This window comes from Xenia sp. Carnegie-2017, unplaced genomic scaffold (genome assembly GCF_021976095.1).
Source record: "Xenia sp. Carnegie-2017 unplaced genomic scaffold, XeniaSp_v1 HiC_scaffold_22, whole genome shotgun sequence".
NCBI lineage: Eukaryota > Metazoa > Cnidaria > Anthozoa > Malacalcyonacea > Xeniidae > Xenia > Xenia sp. Carnegie-2017.
The window spans coordinates 13307023-13327895 of record NW_025813485.1 but is presented as its reverse complement, the minus strand read 5'-3'; the positions used below and the strand labels follow the sequence as shown (position 1 = coordinate 13327895).

Genomic DNA, 20873 nt, shown 5'->3' with positions numbered 1-20873 from the left:
TATGTCTAATCTAGTCGGGCCCAGTCTCAATGGTCGACCAAGTTCCTAGTTTGCGCCACATTTGTGCCAATGGTTACCATGTTGTGACGTCATGGAAAAATTGCGCTAATAGAGAACTAAGAACAAGTCTCGAGAGTATGTAAAAATCAGGATTCCCTGGAACTGAGTGTATAACCCATTAACCTTCAGCAATCAGCAAATTGATTCGGCACCAAAACAAGACCGGATAAATATCAATTGTCCGTCTCACTTTTTGTCTTTCAACTTGTTTGTTCTGGACTGCGCAGCCATACCATAAAGGTTGAGTGCAAAATGATGTCGAACTATGTATTACAAAGTGATTATACACAACATTCAACTGTTATTCGTGAAATTTTTAGATGAGATTGTCGTTCGCGGTCCTTGCGTTGTCTTTATTCACAATAGCAAGTGCGCAAGACAAGGTATGTTGAATGTAGTAAATTTGCCACGTTTCAATTTGATTTTGTAACCAGATGTAACCAACTTAGCAGGTTTTATAGTGACGCGCGCAAGTTAAGGTTCGTTGTCATTTAACATAATATGCGCTTAGTTTTGTGTCGTTAAGCGTTATTTATTCCTGTTGTGCGCTCTTCGTTGTTCAGACCATTTGAGAATTACTCTAGTGACACATAATGTAATAGAGCTTAAGGTTTTAAGAAGGGGGCAGCTTCCAAATGGTCTGATAAAGATAAAAGCAACAGGCTCCAACTAGAACATAAAGATTCATGCATCTTTCGATGAACAAAAAATTTGAGAAAGGTTTTAACGTTTGGCTAAAAGTACTGGCTAGATTCGTAGGAATCAAACTCTTTGAAGTTGCATATGATTCTAGACACGCAAGGCTAAGAAATCTTTTTGATACTTTGCCAAGTCACAGCCAAGAGCTTATCTAGGGAGATAAAACTACAAATGTGAATGCGCTCTTTGAATTTTTGTCTGATGTGTTTTCCTTCACGTTATTGCGTATTGTATAATGTGCACGAAAATCATGATATTTCTTTCAAAGATAAATGGGGTGTATCTTTTTCATCAAATATTTTGACATCACAAGGTAAAACTCGACGCACCGTCTTCAGAAGGCTTGAATTCATTTCGAGTCACACGCATTGCTCAGAGTCATTTTGGTAATACATCAGTTTGACACCTTCGCTCTGGGGTGCCAGTTTAACAAAATCTGTTAATGTAGATAAGTCCAGTGTTGTCGTTACGTAGGTTCTAGAAAATTTCCTATTTGTAAGGGCAGTTACTTTTCCGTGTACTATATAAAGATGTACATGTATTGTGTAGTATCGCACTAACGAGCTTGTGCTGTTAGTCACTGTTTGTTCGTTGTTCTGTCTAACTTGATGACACGAAATGACGAATGAAACGAATTTCGACGGGCTCGTTTCGATCCATTTGTGTTGATGATACATTTCTTTTTATAATGGCAAAAACATATAGTCATATTTTCCACGACGATGCAAGAGTTTGTCGACAACAATAGTTGGACATCGCTTCCCAATTCCAGAGGGTGGCGACGTTAATTTTACTAACGGGATAAAGGAATTTAATATCGGTGCTGATTGCGTCTATAATTTGCCAGTTATTTTGAGTGCATGACCTGCTATTGAATAATTTGATGATTTCCTGTTTGACGACGAGGCGTTATAGTCTTCAAGCCAAATCATGTAATTAATGAAAGATCGGGGCCATCACACTGTACGTGCGCCAAATGCATTGTAGATAAAAAAAAATGAGACGAATTCTTTTATATCTAATATTAATTGTCTACGTCATTAGCTTGATTACCTGAGCGACATGTCGAAAAAAATTCCATAGATTTCAGGCATTGGCCCCATCGTTTTAACCCAATTTAGCAAGAATGCTCTCATCTGAACGATCAACATCCATACAAACATTTTAACGCTACTCCCGTGCTAAAAACCATCCAATTTATCAAAGAGCACTATGAAGAGTCGAGCTGCAAAATCAAATTTTTCTTAATGATCATTGTGTTAATGTAGGTTTCGCCTTTGAGGAGCCGCTATTCACATCTGAGAAAATGGGTTCAAAAAGCAATGCTCGCTGAGACGAAAACGACTAGCCGGCAATCGTGGAAAAATAGAAGTATGTATTAAAGTTGTCAGGCATGGCTAGTAGAGAGGAAGATGTAGATTGGGAAGCATAATTATGAATTATGATCACTAGGCATTGTCTTTATGGGTTGCACATGCAAAGCCAAAATGGAGGACGTGCACTTCACGACAATGTACAAAGTAGCTATTTCAGACAGACAATAGTATGGCATTAATAAATAACAAGAATCCAGTTTTAATAAAGAGAAATATACTCTGGTAAAAACTAAATAAAGAGAAATATACTCTGGTAAAAACTAAAACGTATTTGCCAGTTGAACGCCCAGGAAAAAAAGAAACTTATAAAAAAACATCATCGTCATTTTTTCGTTACAGTTATAGCGCCAAAAATCGGGGCAAAAAGATTCAGTTGTCATGTTATTGTGAAAAAGGTTTTTGTGACATATTCCATTTTTCAATTTTCAGAGGGTTGTTATAAAGATGACATTGGCATGCTACCACAAAGACTCATGGACTGGTTTCACATTTTGAAATCTGAAGATTTTAGAAAAAATGGAAAAATACAAACAGAAGACTTTAGGGCTCACGGTGAGAGTAATTTATTGAGGTTGAGTTACAGTACAGCCTTCATGGCTACAAACAAACAATGTTATAGTGATAAAGCGGAGTATCGAACAGTTACGAAAAATTAAATAAAGTTGAATAAGGTGTTATAAAATGTTTGTGTTACGTGTTATCAAAGAAAAAAACTACTAATAAAATGAACAATATCTCATAAAGCAATAATTGCTATTTACAGGTCAACTATTGTGTTTTTTTAACACCTTATTCAACTGTAAATAATTATTCATAACTATTCGATACTTCGCTTTCTCACTATAAAATATTATCATGTCAACTTCCTATATTGAAACAAACAATGATTACTTCAATGAGAGATATGCGTTGTAGCATGGCCCTATCTAGTCTTTGAAGCAGCATACCACATACACTATTCAATTAAGGTATTAGAATTTGCTCTTTGGTATTTCAGGATGCAGTTCGCCGGCGCTGACATGGTTTTTCCGAGACTTCGACATAAACCAGAACGGTCTTCTCGATGAAGATGAACAAGCTGAAATCATTTCTAATCCTAATGAGCATTGTATGCGGAAGTTCTTTGATAAATGTGATCTCAATGATGACAACAACTTGAGTTTAAATGAAGTTTGCGCTTGCTTTATGCATGTTGGTTAGTATTTTATAATTTGTGTCAAAAACGTGATCAGCGTATATTAAGGGATGGTTATATAAAGTACTGAGATCTTTCTTTCCTATATCCTATGCTTGTTTTCATAACAAGAGAGGTCTTGTAACACGAAATGCAATTTAAGATTGATCCACAAAGGGATGCATTTCAGAAGGGTGCTACCAGAGGATACTGTTTAAAAGGGTCATACCAGACGACAGTGTTAAGAAGATTTGCATCAGTATATACTGTTAAGAAAGTCAAATCCGAGAATACAGTTCAGTAGGGTCGCATGAGTGAATATATTTTAGAATAGTGTAAAGAGAGACATCAGATCATATAATTTGGAAGGGATTGCATCATAGATACAGTTAAATATACACGACTTAGCAGTTCGGAATGAGTGCTCTTTCAATCATCAAATACATTTAATTTCGACGTACGTATGTTTTAAAGAACCACCATGCATCGAGGAAAAGAAGACCCTCGCTAAAACCGGACAAATGTTTGGGAAGTACACCCCAAAATGCGATGAAGATGGCTACTATAGACCGCGACAATGCCACGAGAATTATTGCTGGTGCGTGGATCGTTTCAATCAGATGATAGAAGGATCAAAGAAGAAAGCCTGGCTGGTGAACTGTCGTAAGTATACAGTATTTTTTCAGATTACTCCTAACAGTGAGTGCGCCCCAGTTTACGATCATCTAATAGCAAAACCTTTACGCCGCTGGTTTGAATAGAAATCATAGGGTACAACATCAATCGACAAACTAAAAATGTTTTCAAGATTGCTAGATTAATTCAGTATCTCACATGCTCGTTTTTCAAAAGTCGAACTCTTCATGAGCCGAATGCATCAAAAACGAAAAAAATCCGTTTCAACCTTTTGTTTATATTAAATTTGACAATCAAAAAATGCCTCCGTCGAGAAAGTTGGATGAGCATGATCACGTGTATTTCTGTCGTTGTATAGATGATAACACCAACGCCAACGATATCATGTTTTCAGGGGAAGAATAGTACTATGATTTTCATCAACAATGTTTATGAAGTATTTACTTTTTATCTTTTATATACCTTTCAATGGCAGGTGTACGTAAATTGCATGATTAACTTTACTTCGAATGTTTAAAGTTTGGTTGTTAATATGATATAAGAAAATCTGATGAGGAATAGGTCTGTTTGTCGTACATTTTGTGTTAAATGTTGTTTTAGTAATTATTCATCATGCTTCTGTTGGGGGAGACCTAACAATAGTAAATAGGGAGACCTGCAACAGTAAAGAGTTAGTTTACTAATCCAGAGTAACCAAGTAATAAATCAAAACTCAGAACCAAGAGCTTGAGCTTTTTGAAGAACGTAATACGCTCCTTTCTTGTTGATAAGCTGTTGATGAGTGCCTTGTTCAATGACTCTTCCCTTTCTCAAAACAACAATACAGTCGGCATTTTGAATGGTGGAGAGACGATGAGCAATCACTAATGTTGTTCGACCTTCGCGAGCTTTGTCAAGCGCATCCTGAACAATCTAGATTCAAAAATAAAGCAAATAAGGTTCTGGTGCATAGCTAAGCTAGTCATGCAACTCTTTATTAATTCATGACTAAAACATTTTACTTAATCGACACATCCTTAAACGCTTAAAATGAAAACGTATCGATGATATTTCCGTTCCGTACTCAAAAGCTGACATGGCTTCGTCATGGTACCTTTTCACTTTCCGTATCCAGTGCAGATGTTGCTTCGTCAAGGAGAAGTATCTTTGGATTACGAACCAGAGCTCGAGCAATCGCAATTCTCTGTTTCTGACCTCCAGAAATCAACGTTCCTTTGTCACCAACTTTTGTTTCATAACCCTTCGTAAAATATTTTTGAAATGCTTGTTTTATCATTCTAATTTGCAAAGAGAGGGTGGGGTGGGGTGTTGTGAGATGAGGTGGGGTGTTGTGAGATGAGGTGGAGTTGACTGAGTTTGGGTGGGGGAGGTGGGAGCGGTATGTGAGGATGTAGCATTTATTTTAACAGGATTTGACAAATGACAACCTCGTGGTATACGGTTTTAAATTCATTTGGAATTTTCCCTCGCCCTTGATGAAGTGAAAATGTTCTTAGTTCAACTTTATACACCAAGGGGACACGAGAACTGAAAGGTCACGTTCTAATTGCATGGAAGACCGCTCAGTTTTCTATCACTTACGTTTGTTAAAGATGTTATGAAATCATGGATGTTTGCATTCTTGGCAGCTGTTTGAATCTCTTCAATACTAACTTCTCTTGTGTTGTCACCATACGCGATATTTTCACGGATTGTCAAATCAAATAAAATTGGTTCTTGGGAAACAATTCCAATCTGGTTGCGAAGCCATTTTATATTCAGGGCATTAATGTCATTGTCGTCCAAAGTCTACAATCATTTCATTGGTTAAGATCACATGTGCAATTGTGTTTATAACGGTCACGTGTGTTGCTACGTATAAGGAGATCATTGTTTCAATACCCCTTGAGGCTTGAAGTCAAAATTCATGCCTAGAATATTTCTCATTTATAACATATTTACTTTGGCTGTATTATAAGAACTGTTGAAAACCAAGAACCTTTCAATCGTCGTTCACCATGACGAATACGTTATTCAGAGCAATATTTAAGTTTGTAACCACAAAACTAGAATGCTCACACAAAAAGAAACTCCAAAGATAAATTATCATTAGGGAAACAATTTGAATACTCACAACCAAACCGGATTCAGGATTGTAGAATCTTTCAATGAGCGAAACAGAAGTACTCTTTCCACATCCACTACTTCCAACTAAAGCCAAAGTTTCTCCGGATTTTACACTAAAGTTCAAACCACGTAGAACTTTTACATTTCTTCGTGCTGGATACCGAAACTTTACTTTTCGGAATTGTATGTTTCCTTCAACACCATTCTAAAATTTAGGAAAGTAGTCGAGTTTAACTTTTTTAGCTTTCAAAAATTAGTTCGATCTGTTTGTTCTGGGGCCCTAGCGCAGTTCCATTGAATTCCTATGATCATGTTGTTATCTGTGTGAATCATTGAAATTATTGTACTACATATATAAACATTGATGACTCCATATAAACTAAGAATCAAAAACTGAGAACAAAGATAATTATATGCAGCGATAAGAAACCCAAAATGTCCAACCAATCCCGCACTTCCTCAAGTAAAATTCGATTATAAAATAACAAAAAAAAGGAGAATATGTTGCCAGCTTACCGGTTTGATACCCTTATCAGATGCACTGTCAATTTTTGGCACTCTAGCGAACAATTTGAAGAGATGGGCAGCACCAATCCTTCCTTTATTGAAATCTGGACTCAATGCAGCAAGTTGACCAATCATCAAGGATCCCATTATGATTGACATTAGAACTCTACATTATCATTAAAGGATGATTAGTTTTTAGGGTTTTGGTTACTGACTGTATACTAACGGGTGTAGATAAAAAGCGGACGCGGACGGCGGACGCAAAACGCGCAAATAAAATGCTTTTAGTCCGTTCGTAAAATACTCTTATTCTACGTCGAAAAATAAACATTGAAAAAGCTAAAATAAAAACGAAACTAAATGATGCTTTTAAGAGACATAGGTATAGGCAAACAGTGGAAACAGTTTCGTGCAGCTCTGTTTTTAATGATTGTACGATGATATTTACAGCTAAATTTTGAAAGACTTAATTATGCAGAAATGAATAGGCAATGAACCCAAAACTTTTCTATCAACTTTTCGTTCGCACTGCATTTAAGTCAAACTTAAAAAAAAGAGATCAGCAGAATAATAAATAATTTTTGTTAATAACTAAACTATACGACAACACCAAAATCGATTCTCTTGTCTAGAAATTATGCCGAAAAAACACGAAAAAAATACAATGAGGTTTCATTGCGTTACACTCTATATGACTGACTGAAAATTGAAATATGCATGTTTAGTTGCTTTAAAAAATGAGGTCACAAAATATATCCTGAAAGATAAAGCTCGTACAAACAGACGTACTGCTTTGCCAAATGACAAGTTGACGGAAATCATTATCAGTGCAGTAAATATGAAAAGGCTCACCCACGTAAGGCCATCATGAGTGAAATGCCATTGATAAAACACGAAAAAAGTACAATGAGGTTTCATAAAAGTATTTTACGAACGGACTAAAAGCATTTTATTTGCGCGTTTTGCGTCCGCCGTCCGCGTCCGCTTTTTATCTACACCCGTATACTAACACAATACTCACATTCAACTCCTCAGATAATTAATAGTGATCGTAAATCTTGCTAATTAATGTCTTATTATTGTTATGTGTCTCTAAATGCTGCTAAGACGACAAACAATAGAAATTTTGCCATCACAGCGTTCACATTGTCTAATACGTCGGTGCATTCACGGAACACTCAAATAACTAGAATTAATTTTTAAATCGACCATCTTCAAATGTACTTTTGTAGATCAAAGGTCATTGTAATTTGACCCAAGAACTGGTGTTTTCAATTACGGATCGTAGAAAAACAAATAGACACAGCTGCTCTAAAAAATTTTAATTTGATCGTCATTGAATTGCAGGCGTAGTAGGCCATTCTCCGTGGTTGGCCTGAGATAAAAGTGCTCTGGTTGATGACCTTGACTGACCCGGAAAGAGTATATCCAGTAAACGATCTTAACCATACGTATATAGATATGACAGATAATTCTTCTTCAAAAATTAAAAATGTGATTGACATTAACTTCGCTCTACTTAAACAACTCGAAAAGACTATGTTATTATAATAGCAGCATTATGAACACCGTAGAGATGGACCATTTTAGGTCAAACTCAAGAGCAACTGTATCAAAGTGTGCTTCCCAAGACAGAAGGTCGAGGGTTGCACCTGCTCGAGAGTTCTTACAAACGTCTCCGAGGCCTGCATAAGCCAGTGCAAACACAGTTAACATCTTTTATTTCTTTTATAAAATAACAATAATGCGATGCAGACAAATTTAAAGTAAATGTTTTAATTTTTCCTCTAAAATGGTTTCGTGATCGATTTGCAAATTCTCTTTGACTGATTGATTCTTATGATTGATTTGATTGGTTGAGCTCGGATGTGTTTTGCACAGGCTAATGCAAACACTGCTCTTGACCAATAAGCGCACGCATTTCATTGTGTTTATTTTTTAAAGCTGTTTGAGGTCAGGCGAGGACTAACTTTGCTGTAGTTATATAAGAAGTAAAATAGTCGCACAAAACTTTTCTGAAGAATGATAACCACTTACTAATAGTGTCGTTCGGCGACTTTTACATATCTTTCATAAAACAACTCTTCTCTTCCAAGTGACGCAACAGTTTGCATGTTGGAGATCGTCTCGATCGCAATCTAAGTAAAACATATGGTTAGGTACATGCATATGTTACTTGAAACGCTACTGAATAGTTACGTAAAAGCCGTTTTCCGTATGATTTTCGTTGTTTCTCCAACATGAGAAGAAAGGTACAATGTAGGCATATATTGTACCTTTCTATATATATACTACAGTTTCATCCCGACAAGCCTGTTTTGTGATTGCTCACTCTTTAGGGGATTTCATTAAATCTAAAGACTTGTCGGGATGGAACTGCAGTTTTTGTGATTTTTTCCAATATCACAATATATATTTACGCTCTGCTCTCGCGCATCGACCACTATCTTTTCACGGAGAATCATAACTCAAAAACTTCCTATAAGACGAAGTGTATAACAACGTGCCCTCCTATATAATGATGATGATGATTCACTGAACTTATAAAAATTACGAAGAGCTTCAAGGTTTCAAAGGACACACCTGGCCACTTTCCTCGTCGCCACCATATCTATCTTTACTACCCATCAATAACATAGAAAGACTTCCAGCAACGATGATGAAGGGAACAAAACCCGTGATAACAAGAGCAAGCTTCCAGCCAGAAATATAAGCTACGATCAAACTACCGACAGCCGTCACAAGGGAGGAAACTGCCAGCCCAACGGTTGGACCTGTTGCCTAAAAACATATCCACATTGATGAAAACTTCATATCTTATTACTTCTTCTCGATGGTCATTCCTTAACAGTGAAATCAATAATTTGTTTTATTTCCTAAATGAAGCGATAACAATAGGCAAAATTCTGAAGTTTTTCATTGCTTTGCAATGACATGAGTTGTAATAGTTATTGCAGCCACATTATGATTTGGTCAATAGTTGATGTCAGAAATTTCTATCCGTAACTATTTCTTCCAAGCAGCAATGCAAGTGCATGTATTATACAATGTGTTTACATATTTTGTTGTTCAAATGATTACTGCAAACGGTGTCAAGTAAAAAGTTCAACAACATACTCCTTGCACTTTAGACGCGTGACTTGACAATTGAGTACATAAAGCTCCAGTGCTGTGATTGATATCATCGAAAAATCCGATTTCCTGAAAATGAACAAAAAACACGATAGATAAAAAATCGGAAGAGTTGAAAGCATATCGCAAATACAGACAGTCATATAAAACGAAGCCTAAAACGGAATCACGTTTTATGCATAAGACAGAATACAACTTAACCCCCTTTGTCCTTTTGAATATCCGTGTATCTGTCCCTGCCTTCTTAAATGAACGTGCTGAAGGAAGCAGGGTATAGGGCAAGCATAGTTTTTGAAGGTTCGTATAAAGCATGAATTAAACGTAATTTGTTAACATCAAAACACTATTTATATAAAGCATGTATAATTGTTTGACTGAGTTAGGTAGGAAAGAAATGAGTGAACACTGAGTTGAACTGATCGTTCATGGAAAGTGCTTAAAATCCCTATCATCTCCCATGAGTGAGACCAATATACTCTGAAAAAGTTTAGGATGTTGATGATAGCAACAAAAGGATTCTGACCTGCCGAAGCATTGCTGCAAATGCCTTTTTGCGCAGTCTTGTAGTAAGTTTCTCTCCGGCTTTTGCAAACATCCAATTCTATAAAATAAAGATTACTTTTACTCGTTAGAATGAAAAGTAAATAAACAATATTTTTACATACAATAAAGAAGATAATCACAGCAAACTCCTAAGCATAAAATTAACGCATAAATGAAAAGCATATACACGATCTTCTTCACTAGAATTTTACCTGAAGAATCATTCCTATACCAGTCGCGACTCCAATGACGAGGAAAAATAGCGCCCATTTGAGTGAGTCATCTTTCATAATTTCCCTTTCATGGGGATCGTCTCGATTGTGTTGAAGAACCTGAAAATTGTTCAGATATAAAGTGTTTGCAAAAAATACCATAACTGACTTTTAATTAAGCAATGTGTTGCTTTTGTAATTCATGCTGTTCGCAACACTTCGTCGTCAAAGCTATTTGTAAAATTCTGCGATTCCCTTCATTTCACAACCAACTAAAACGATATTATTGTAAATTGCTGAGACACTAGGAAAGACAAAATATCTGAGGCCTTAGCCAAATATTACGAATGCCATTGCTAGTCGCACGTTTTGGACTTGCATGCTACGTAAATTTCAACACATTTTCATCACTCATTTCTTTAGAATTCTATCGTTTTGCACTTTTTGAACGCAATTTGCATTCCAGGATCAAATAAGCGGGGGGCTGGCTACCTCTGATACATACCCCTGTTAGTTCCCCCAAAATGAGAGCAAAACGAATGGAAAAGCACCAGTCAATGCGGACCCAATACAACCAATGGCCATCCACTTCCACTCAGGAAAGTTCAGTTTAATTACAGAAAAAATCGGTGCAGGTTTAACATCTTCTTCGAGAACAATGTCAGCTTGTCCCTAAAACATAAGTATGTGACTACTTTTGGTTTCCAGGGAGCGAGATAAAACCTAGCTACGATCTTACTTATCTTATTCATTATAATAAATGTTCCCAAAATGTACTCAGTCATAAATTCTCTTTTTGTTGCTTCGGGTGTTTACAGTTTACTGAGTGCACATACCATAGATCTCCGGGAAAGTTGTCGAGAAAGTTGTCTACCATAACGGACATCGGCCTGAACACTTCCACTTGACGATAAGGACAACTTCAAATCAACGGCGTCTATAGATAATATATACAGCAATTGATAATAGATAAAAATAAAAAGATAAACGATGCTGCTGAACTGCAAGCAGTAATTTTTTCGACTATCATACTTTCTTCGCCGTCATCATCGACATCTTCTGGTTCTACTTGTTTATCTTGTTCTGCAGCCAACATCTAAATATTTTAGCATCTCATATGACAACAACGTACATAAATTTCAATACAAAGTAAATCTACGTACCTGAAGAGTAACGAGGTCTTTATAAATTCCACCGGCAGCCATGAGTTCGTCATGTGTGCCAATCTCAGACACTCTCCCTTTATCGACAGAAACGATCATGTCGGCGTTCTTGATTGTAGACAGTCGATGTGCGATCACAATCGTTGTTCGACCTTCGCTCGCCTGGTATGATAAAATTGAGAGTGATACAATATATTAATGTAGTCACAATCAGTGTAGTCGAAAGAGGTTACCAGCCAGTAAAGACTATATATTTTAATATAATGGTTTTACAATGCAAACCTTATCTAAAGCATCCTGAACGATTGATTCGCTTTCAGTATCAAGAGCGGAGGTAGCTTCATCAAGCAACAATATCTTTGGATTTCTAATCAATGCTCTTGCAATAGCAATACGTTGCTTTTGACCGCCGCTCATTTGTGCTCCTCGTTCACCACACAATGTTTGGTAGCCCTGAGAACGATAACAAACACAAAGATAGCAAAATTGACAGAAGCTCAAATAAACACATCGTATATGTTATGGTTGGAATTCATATAACCATACTGCTAATACATGCAAATCAAAATGCCGTAAAGTTTAAATGTAGCGCCATGTGTGCTGGGCTCGAGAACGCTAGAGCCAGCCGCTGCCCCTCCCCATTTTTATAGAGAGGTGCAAAGGTGCAGAGTAAACAACCCCATTTTCCACATCGGCACAAAGGCATATATAGAAATGTTCGTAAAACTGCCAAAGGCTGTTTAAATGAGCTCAATAAACAAGTGGCAGACTACATCATTTTGAGCCAAATATGTGTCTAATTCAGCTGAAATTATAAAACTCTCTTGTGCTTATGCTCATGTCGCAAACGAGGACTAGGCTTTAATATAAGCACAGTATAGAAACATACAGTAGTCCCACTCCATTGTGCAAATTGGTGCTGTATATTTAATTAGATTACTGGCTGTTGCCGGTCACCTCAGCCCTCCTATTGGCCGAAAAAACTACTGGCTGCCACTATGCTAATCACATGCGTAAAAAGATATGCGCTAGACAAAAAATTTCTATAGAGTGGGACTACTGTTTGTGTCTATACTGTGATATAAGTTAATGTTTATAATCTGACAAGTTATTTGGCGATATGTAAATACTTAGAGAAAATGTGGTGTAAACGATCAGGTGAGTTTCCCGAAGACATTTGATCAATTCAAATTGCCAAAATCATCTCGCAGAATCTCTCTCGTCTTGCTCATGTATAACATGAGATAGCCTATACTTGCCTGAGGAAACTGTGTAATAAAAGAATGAGCATTGGCCTTTTTTGCAACTTCTATAATTTCGTCCATCGTAGCCCCCTCTCGTCCATATGAAATGTTATCAGCTATGGTTGTTGCAAATAGAATGGGTTCTTGACTAACCACACCTATGTGACTGCGCAACCACTTCAAGTTCAAAGCTTTGATATCATCACCACCAATTGTAACCTAATCAAAGCATAAATCGTTACAATTGGCAAGCAATATTCTCAATGTTATATGTTTATATAATAAGAAAAGCTTACAAGTAAGACGAGCTAACGCGGTAGAAACAAAGACAAAACATAAACAGAAAGCCATAAATGCACCAGTTTTCAAACCAATCACAGTTCTCTTCAATATATTACGAAAGCAAAGCAGCTTCGAAGTGTGATGTGACTTTTTAAAGCAGTTATACGTTTAAAGCAAGACTCGTTACTCATTTGCTTGAAAATGCTAAAGCTAACGTTTTTTTACAACAAAACCGTGAACACGCACCGTCCCGCTGGTCATCGAATAAAATCTTTGAAGTATTTTTACGACAGTACTTTTTCCACAACCACTTCCGCCAACCAGTGCTGCTGTCTTTCCTTGAGGGATAGTAAGATTGAAGCCTCGTAACACCTACACGATGAAAAAATGGCCGGCTAGTTTTTGGGAAAAGCGTGTTGGTTTAGATTAGTAAGATGTTAGTGGAATATCCTTTTATGGTATGAACCTAGTTCATAGACCTACAACACAGTTTATAAGAAAATATATAAATAAATACCTTGAGGTCAGGTCTAGTTGGATATCGAAATTTCACATTTCTAAATTCAACATTGGCATCCATCTTTTCAGGTTTCAGACCTTCGTCAGTAAGAGCGTCCACAACAGGTTCCTAAAACACGCCAATTTTCAAAAGCGTCTCTTGTCGCTTGCAATAATAGATCAATAAATAGAAGACTCTGCTGTAAGACTAACGACCAACTGGCTTTTATATTCTTGAATGTATTTCTATTATGCAACAGTGACAGGGACGGCGGAGCAAAATATGAAGTGCGAGGGCAAAGTCTTCAATTCTACTATAGTATCATGTTCGTGGATGAAGATCGTCCAGGTTAGTAGAGTCCTGAGAAGGACTGTTGGTATTGATGTAGACTGACTTTTCGACAACCTTAGCGGCAATCATCTTCAGAGTCACTAAACTGAAGGTTTTCGAAACGTCAGTCTACATCAATACCAACAGTCCTTCTCAGGACTCTACTAACCTGGACGATCTTCATCCACAAACATGTTACGATACTCCCGGGTTCAAACCATTCACTCTACTATAGTATCTTAAAAAACACTTCTAAACAACAACTTCAGCTCAGTCTAAATGTCTTTTTAAGTTTTGCTATGGCAAAAGTTGGGGGCTTTAGCCCTCCCAGACTTCAGCGTTCCGGAGTATAACTCGATTCTGTTTAGTTAGTAAGAATAAATGTTATGGTATCAATCACTTGACCGAAGAAGGTTCGCTGTCCAGTTTTAATGAATGAAGTCTTGAAGTCCCTTCTCTTCTAATAGTTGTTACGTCTTAAAAGTACGTGTATACACTCACCCGATCAATGATCGCAAAGATATTATATGAGGCAGCACGAGAAGTCGCCATGGCCTGAAGATTTGGGCCAATCTGACCGAGAACAATTGATCCGGTTACAACGGAAAAAAACCTTTACAAAAGAAAATCCGAAATTATGTGTAGCAAGATAATGAAAACCTTGATCTTAATTTTAATCCACCAATCTATTGTTCTTCCGAAACAAACAACGTGGTCTTACTGTCATCATGTCACCGCTTGACATATCCTTCTGGATTACAAGTTTTGAGCCGTACCTATAAGAATATAAATAAAGTATTCTCACTTCTCAGAAGATAAAGATACACGACAAGTTCTCGCAAGACGTTATCACAAACACCATGCAACAACTGCAACATGATCCAAAAGTATTTGAAAACAAATGGGTACGTGTTTTGAAAAGTTTTAATCTTATCACAGCTTACCAAAATGCCAGAGTATATGATGCAAAGACAACAAATTGAAGAAAACCCATTCCACATCCCATTGCGAGGCCTTTTTTAACACCAAATTCGCTTGCATTAGCAAGACGCTCTTCATATCTGACAAAAAGCAAAGAATGGTTGCTCAATTCTTTACAAAATAGCGAGAGAAAAAGTTGTTATGATCATAAATTTTTTCAATCGCTTGGATCTACTTTTTCTACCTTTTTGTTTCTTTTTCTTCGCCCCCGAAGGCAGCCACAGTCCTCATGGACGAGAGAACCTCTTCAGCAATACTACCCGCTTTGGCATAAGCGTTTACCTCTTGTGCTGTAAATCCTGCTGATAACTGTAAAGAAATTGGCGATATCACTTTAGTCAAGACGAACTAAAGAAGACGTTCGTTCATTACACAATGCAGAAATAGCTCATAAGCTCCACGACAGAGTCAATTTTTGTTTGCTAACTCCTTGCCCCACCCCTCTAATGAAAAGAAAACACATCAAACGTTTTTATAGTAAAGCTCATTTTTCTTAAGGCAAGTGTTTCCACAAATTAATGCACCAGTTAAAGAACGACGTCAGTGAAGAATATATACACCTAATCCCATATTACCCACAACACTGATCCCATAATACCCACAACACTTGTCCCATATTACCCAAACAACACTAGTCCCATATTACCCACAACTACTATCAGCTACAACATCCATGTTACTCACCAATCCCATAATTCCTCCTCCAAAAGCCATTAAAGGTAACATTGAGAGCAAAACCAAGGTCAATTGCCAGCCGTAGATGAATCCAATGATGTAGGCTCCAATGAAAGTTGTTAAGCATTGTATAAAGCGAGCAAACTTTTCCCCCATACCATCGACTATCTTGTTTAAGTCACTATTAAAAGCGTTGAAAACTTTGTAGAAGTTCACGTACGAACAAAAAACATACGCTACTCTACATATGCTCAATAATATTAATTGGAAACAATGACATTTTTATTAAGGCTTCAAAGCTTGAAAATAAGCAAGGTGGCAGTATGTAAACGATAGTTAGCGTCTGCAAAGAGAAAAGTTATCGTTGAGTATTCTCGATGCAGTTTTCATCGAGTCTTTTCTACAAATTTAGCGATTGTTGGCAAAAAAATGCGTATACACACACTACTTCAACGTAACTCTGAATAAAAAAGACTTCGTTAATATAATACATAAAACTCTATAACGCTAAACGTGAAAATTATTTATCTGAATAGCATTCAGTTGTAATCATATTTGAAAATTCCAAAGCAATGTAGCTATTTGGTTTTTGGTGCTGCAGTTAAAGAACAATTGGCAATTTTATAGACCTCACAGATGCCCAAGGAAATGAGATGAATAACAATACATTACGAGAGCAAAATGACTTGATACTTACTCGACTAATCGTGAATTCAGTTCTCCAGCATCGTGATAATCAAACCAAGCAATGTCCTGTCTTAATATCGATCGAAACACCGCTAATCGTATTTTATGATTCTGTCTTTCGGATGAAATGCCCCAACCTGCCATCATCATGTAGCCACTGAAAAGGAACACGTGTGCAATACCTACGTACCAATAGGCAATTTTCCTGGTTGATTCTTCGATATCCGGCAGACTGGAACAATTCGATAATTTACATCGACCAAACTCGACAAAATCATCAGTTAGACTTCCGAAAATGATGAACTGCCCCGGTTGCATTCCACCAAATACTATTGCACCAATTGTTCCAATAATCATAAGGAATACATCAAGTTTGTCAGCCAAATCAAACTAAAACGGCAGAAAAGCTTGGATTTTACTGTTTCAATAATTCAAAACGCATTTGGGCAAAGCGAACAGATTTTATTCAACCATTGCAACGACAGAATAACGAGGCACATGCAAACATTTTGTCTTCTTAGCAAATCAAACAAGTTGTTTATTAGTTTCCAAATGATTAAAAGAGCAGAAATTTGGTTTGAACTTCACTAAAATAAAATACCACTAAAAAATATTCGCCAGAGTGATCATGTTCTAACCGTCTTAGAACATGGCCAAAGCCACGAGAGTATCAATTTAACCGAATATAATATATTAATTAGTATAACAAGAAAATGAACAATAATAACACAATATCTAACTTAGTATTCCCTTTATAAAGAATAGTAATGAGATTTGGAGAATACCAATAAACTATATTATTCCATTGTTTTCATTCCATCCTCGCATTTTCCTTGAGCTGTAAAGCCCACATCAAATTTTAGGCAGTATGAAATATAGAACATTAAAATACTGAACGCTGGCTTTCGATATGTTCTATGTATTGAAACAGTGGTGGATCTAGGGTAAGTCAAAATAAATTAATGCACAACATCTTTGTATAAATGTACATTTCCAAATACATTTCTAGGCAAGTATATTGGTAAAATTATTTTCCTTCGTAGAAATTCATAACTAATAGAGTCGTTCTGAAAGTATTTTGAATTTAAAATTGAAGAGCTATAACTTATTTTGACGAACGCTACATTCGCTACTGTTCTGAATAGTACAAATATAGCGCAGATCAAAGCAAAATGTAAACAATTAATCAGTCCGCGATACAACCTATCAGTCTTACCAATTTGGTAAAAGGTACCATGTTCGTAGATTTTCCAATTTCACTTTTTCTAGAAGAAAAACTTGTCTTATAATAAAATGTGTGTCACGTGACTGTCAAAACGCTGGATATATTATTGTTGAAAAATTTCAATAATAAAAAACAATGAAAATAAGTGAAAAGTGCATTTCTCACAGAAATCGTCGGCTAACCAATCAGATACCGATAATTAGTAATGCACATCCTTACAATCAGGGGCGTCGGAAGAAACATAAAAGGTGGGGAGGGGGGGGCACATTTCAGAAAAGATGAGCACCAATATGGCAGTAGTGTTATTTTTTGCAAAGTATAAACATTGTAAAATGCCATACAGACGGTTTTTTACACACGTTTTTTACATCGATAAAAAACTGAAAAGAAACATGAAATTCTGAAATTAAATAATTTTATCAAAATAGATTAAAAGTGAGCATTCTCTTTCATAGAAAATTTGCTATTTTTATGTAAAGTGGGGGCACTGCGAAAAGTGGGGGGGCTTGGCCCCCCTGCCCCCAGCTTCCGATGCGCCGCTCACAATTAAAATTGACAACCAAAAATACGAGCAAGGAAACAGAGATTTAGCAATTGACCGAAGTAAGGATAACTTCTTAGCAAATTGTTCATTTTGTACGTACATCTTTATTATTTCAATATATATATAGCGTTTTTTTCATAAATTCTAGTTTTATTGCGTCGGTATAATGAAGAATATATACGTACAGATCTCTCTCGTGATTTGACTGGCAACTAAATCTTAATCGTGAGCATAATCTTCACACAAATCATATTGAACCTGATGTTGAAGTATAACAAAATCACAGCGATCATGTTCAATGCAATAAAATTTATGATTGCGTCAACGATTATTTTCGGTGTATAAACTTACTAATCTTACAGTATTCACATTTCCTCTAAGCAAGCTTTACAAAAGCTTCATCTATGTTAGTCTATATACCTGTTCATGGTTTCTTCTTTCTGAACAAATCTGCAGAAGTGTCTCAAAATACCTCTACATGTTGTGAAGTTGCCTGTGTGATCTTTTCCTTCCCCTCAATTTAGTTATATTACGAAGCCAGAGTATTTCTCATGTCATGCAAAATGTTTGTTAGAAACTTCGCATTTACTTGTTTCTTGCACAGTGGGTCTAGCAAGACAAATTTTCTCTGCTGATAAGGGGTGTGATGGGGGTAGTAGCAGTAACACCATCTACAGACCACTGCATGTGTGTATTTTTGCCCCGTCTGTGAAACAGCTCAAGTTAACAAGTTTTATTATTAAGCTTTTTAATTAACGTTTATTCACGCTATTTTCACTGCGAACTGTGGGCAAACTTCAATCACGGTTATTGACGGTTTGCTATAAAATAGTGAAAGTTGTACAACACGTGACCTTTGTCTCCTATCGGCATACAAAAATAATTTCATCTTTTGTTGGGCAAAATATTAATTTAAATTTTCGTCCGTTAATTAACTAACAAACGTCGTAAAGCATACAGCAAAACGCAAAATAAACGAAACAAAAACCCATTTAAGAATGTAATTCGAAGGAAAAAATACCAGGTAAACAGTTTAACTATCCAGATGATACAATTTGAAACGATTTATTTTTCATGGACGAAAACTAGAAAAGTGAAAGCCAACCGGTAAAAAACAGCGAGGACGAGAAAGAAAGCAAGCTTCGTTTCAGGTCAAACAATGCCATATAATAAACCTTTTAATAATCTCGCTTTCTCGGTCTTTATTGAGAAATATCGGACCTCCATCTTTTTGTACAAACCCTACGGGCTCGGTCTGAATAAAAAGACCTCGGTCCGATATTTCTTCGTAAAGACCAAGAAAGCGAGGTTATTAAGCTAGGGCTTATTATAATTCACTATAAAAACAATTTCGGTTTTGACTGGTCAGATCACATTGACCTCGGTCTAAATAATTCTTGATATCATGCTCAACCACATCCAATAATTTATTATCAAGCGTTCCCTAGTGTTATGGAGCAAAAATTGATAGCAACTGCACATGGTTTGGTATAACCACTTAAAAACATGGTAAATGCTTTTGCAGCTTATTTCACTAAATTATATTAAACAGTGAAACTGACTATAAAGTGTAAATTTCTCATTAATAAAGCTTCTTAATTAAGGGATTCAAAGTTCTTTCGACACAAATAAATTCTGAATGGAAGAGCGAATGTAATATTCTACTCTTCTGTACTTTTACCAAGTATACTGACTCAAGTTACTCTAATACATAACGGCTTTTAGTAAAAATATTTGTTAAATTCACTTTGAACGTTATTTTAAAAACGCATTGTGTACATAATTGTACACTTCACATCCTGTGGCATTTACACAAGACAAGCAACCCGAATCTTCAAGATTTTCAAGCTGACGAGTGTTTATTATTTCAGAAAGGTGTGTAAGCCAAGGGTACTGGGTTCCGTGCTATTTAGAAAATCATTGGCCTAAAATGACTAAACTTTACAACGCAATATCGAAGACACAAATAAACAAATCGAAGACAACCGGCAAGGGTTAGCATGCACTAATACAATAAGACGTAAATATACAAACAAGTATAATTATTTTCAGATCATGTAGTTTATTTATAGAAAAAGTGTGCCGCGGTGATGATATGATATCACTCCATGAACGATAAACTCATGCAAAGACGCATAATACGACTTTGCCAAAACAAGTATGGGATCACAACAATACAATTAACCTTTGGTTGAAATAATTTCAATGAAGCGGACATGACCAACCGCTGTTTGGCATTGAGCTAATATATAAAGATAGTAATAACGAATGACAAAGAAAGAGGAGCAACAGCATTCTTTCATTGTATGTTGTCGTTACATTAGAGGAGTGGTCAAAGTCAAAGCTTACTTTATCTAACACATTAACTGGTATAAAATAACACCTACAATAAATATACCACAATGAAGTGATTACTCGCAATGGTAAGGAACAGTAAAGTACCGAGTACAAGACAATGAAATCCAATCAATCAATTATGAAGAAAATGTGTGGGAAGTCGAGTCGCCGCTAAGACATGTGCATGAAAAACGCGTGTGTTTGAACAAGTAATGTTTTAAAGCGCTTACCCAGATTTAACGGAGACATCTGGAATCTTGTTAGAGCGCGAATCATCGCTACTCGACAGTAAAGGAGACTTTTCAGTTGGTTCAACTCCGTCCGCCATTCTTTCAGTCAGCAAAGAACGTTTGCATCAGAGGATCATCTATGGCCACCTATGCTTTGGCAGGCGGTGAAAAACATTACCAATTCAAAGCGTATACAACCATTGAAGCGTTCAAATATATGCATAAGGCAAG

At 36.4% G+C, this 20873-nt stretch overlaps 2 protein-coding genes across 2 annotated transcripts; one reads left to right on the top strand and one right to left on the bottom strand.

Annotated features, from left to right (window-relative positions):
• Window positions 1–178: 178 nt before the first annotated feature.
• On the top strand, window positions 179–4520 carry LOC124446244 (testican-3-like). Its single transcript, XM_046997076.1, has 7 exons — window positions 179–300; window positions 381–443; window positions 2028–2130; window positions 2565–2687; window positions 3133–3330; window positions 3784–3972; window positions 4304–4520. The coding sequence occupies exons 2-7, from the start codon at window positions 381–383 to the stop codon at window positions 4348–4350; spliced, it is 723 nt and encodes a 240-aa protein (XP_046853032.1). The 5' UTR covers window positions 179–300; the 3' UTR covers window positions 4351–4520.
• LOC124445153 (ATP-dependent translocase ABCB1-like) lies at window positions 4359–20832 on the bottom strand. The gene is made up of 27 exons (XM_046995859.1): window positions 20643–20832; window positions 17523–17571; window positions 16317–16696; window positions 15629–15800; window positions 15129–15253; window positions 14908–15024; window positions 14683–14739; window positions 14465–14576; window positions 13652–13762; window positions 13381–13506; window positions 12868–13071; window positions 11891–12061; window positions 11609–11770; window positions 11478–11541; window positions 11282–11382; window positions 10959–11117; window positions 10446–10565; window positions 10214–10291; window positions 9676–9759; window positions 9142–9339; window positions 8596–8696; window positions 6874–6897; window positions 6568–6724; window positions 6059–6256; window positions 5527–5733; window positions 5039–5185; window positions 4359–4857 (listed from the first exon to the last, which is right to left on the bottom strand). Exons 1-27 carry the CDS (start codon window positions 20738–20740, stop codon window positions 4651–4653), a joined length of 3729 nt encoding a protein of 1242 aa, XP_046851815.1. The 5' UTR covers window positions 20741–20832; the 3' UTR covers window positions 4359–4650.
• Window positions 20833–20873: the final 41 nt, after the last annotated feature.

Bases quoted from the DNA above. Each gene is read 5' to 3' on its own strand.
- LOC124445153 (XM_046995859.1), bottom strand. From the start codon at position 20,740: ATGGCGGACGGAGTTGAACCAACTGAAAAGTCTCCTTTACTGTCGAGT. The intron at 16,697-17,522 runs GTAAGACTGATA...CTGCCGTTTTAG, and splicing joins TGGTACCTTTTACCAAATTG to TTTGATTTGGCTGACAAACT. The intron at 9,340-9,675 runs GTATGTTGTTGA...ATATGTTTTTAG, and splicing joins ACGCGTCTAAAGTGCAAGGA to GCAACAGGTCCAACCGTTGG.
- LOC124446244 (XM_046997076.1), top strand. From the start codon at position 381: ATGAGATTGTCGTTCGCGGTCCTTGCGTTGTCTTTATTCACAATAGCA. The intron at 2,131-2,564 runs GTATGTATTAAA...TTCAATTTTCAG, and splicing joins GCAATCGTGGAAAAATAGAA to AGGGTTGTTATAAAGATGAC. The intron at 3,331-3,783 runs GTTAGTATTTTA...TATGTTTTAAAG, and splicing joins CGCTTGCTTTATGCATGTTG to AACCACCATGCATCGAGGAA.